The sequence below is a fragment of the Arvicola amphibius genome, chromosome 1, assembly GCF_903992535.2.
Source record: "Arvicola amphibius chromosome 1, mArvAmp1.2, whole genome shotgun sequence".
In the NCBI taxonomy this organism is placed as follows: domain Eukaryota; kingdom Metazoa; phylum Chordata; class Mammalia; order Rodentia; family Cricetidae; genus Arvicola; species Arvicola amphibius.
In genome coordinates, this window is record NC_052047.1 from 155548386 (window position 1) to 155549840 (window position 1455).

The 1455-nt window shown below is 36.3% G+C and overlaps 1 protein-coding gene across 1 annotated transcript; it reads left to right on the forward strand.

The window, feature by feature from the left end:
• Positions 1-206: 206 nt before the first annotated feature.
• On the forward strand, positions 207-1154 carry LOC119818641 (olfactory receptor 5B12-like). The gene has a single exon (XM_038336300.1). It carries the CDS (start codon positions 210-212, stop codon positions 1152-1154), a length of 945 nt encoding a protein of 314 aa, XP_038192228.1. The 5' UTR covers positions 207-209.
• The last annotated feature ends 301 nt before the right edge of the window (positions 1155-1455 follow it).

A 1455-nucleotide genomic window follows, 5' to 3' on the forward strand; every position in this document is an offset into this window, starting at 1 on the left:
TACCATTTGCACCTCTTCCATATGAACAAAATGCCTGACCTTACCCAGTTAAAGGATATTTTTTGAATGTAGATTCTGCTCTGTATATAAATTAAAAATATAAACACAAAAACTTTTATGTATTATTTATCTGACAATGATAAACTAAAAGAAATTTATTTGTACATCTTCTCCTAGATATATCTCATATCAATTCACATATTACTTTCATGGAGAATATTTCAGAGGTGAGTGAATTTATTCTTGTGGGGTTAACAAATACCCAGGAGCTCCAGGTTCCTTTATTTATCATTTTCACTCTTATTTATTTAATCACACTGACTGGGAACCTTGGCATGATCATATTAATTCTACTGGACTCCCAACTCCACACTCCCATGTACTTCTTCCTCAGTAACCTCTCCCTGGTGGACTTCATTTATGCCTCAGCAGTCACTCCCAAAGTAATGGAAGGTTTTCTCACACAAAACAAAGTCATATCCTACAATGCATGTGCTGCTCAGATTTTCTTCTTGATCGCCTTTGCCACTGTTGAAAGCTTCCTCCTGGCTGCAATGGCTTTTGACCGTCATGCAGCAGTGTGTAAGCCTCTACATTACTCAACCACCATGACAAGAACAACATGTGTCCTAATTGTTATCTGTTGCTACATCAATGGACTGCTCCAATCCTCCATTCATGTTGCTTTCACTTTCCACCTCTCCTTCTGCCATTCCAATGTGATTAATCACTTTTTCTGTGATATTCCCCTAATACTTGCTCTATCGTGTTCTGATACCCACATAAATGTGATTGTAGTCTTTATGTTGGCTTCATTTGATGTTGTTTTTGCTCTTTTGGTTATCTTGAACTCTTACCTACTTATTTTCATTGTTATCATGAGGATGCAGTCAACAGAGGGCCGAAAGAAGGCCTTCTCCACCTGTACATCACACCTCACCACTGTTTCTCTCTTCTATGGTACCATCATCTTCATGTACTTACAACCCAACTCCAGTCACTCCATGGACAGAGACAAAATGGCATCTGTGTTTTACACCATGATCATCCCTATGTTGAACCCTCTGGTCTATAGCCTGAGAAACAAAAAGGTCAAGAAGGCATTCAAAAAGTTTGCTGGAAAAGTACTATTTTTACTGGGCTTAAGCAATTAACTACATTTTTTCAAGACTTGAAATCTTTCAATGGGCTTGTACTGTCTAAGAATATTTGACTTGAATTCATTTCTGATCTGTGATTTATAGATGAAACCTCATATGTGCTATTAATTTTTTGCAAATATAATTTAGAGCAAACACTGATCATCTTGCCAAAGGAATGTTTAATTCAATTCAAAACCAAAATTATATTACTAGGTAGGCTCAGCTTCATCAATTATTCCACATAGTTGGTATAAAATGCCTTAAAAGTATGAATATATTTTATCATGCTACTCTATCTCACGGATATTGTTTT

Coding starts and splice junctions, on each gene's coding strand:
- LOC119818641 (XM_038336300.1), top strand. CDS start 210: ATGGAGAATATTTCAGAGGTGAGTGAATTTATTCTTGTGGGGTTAACA.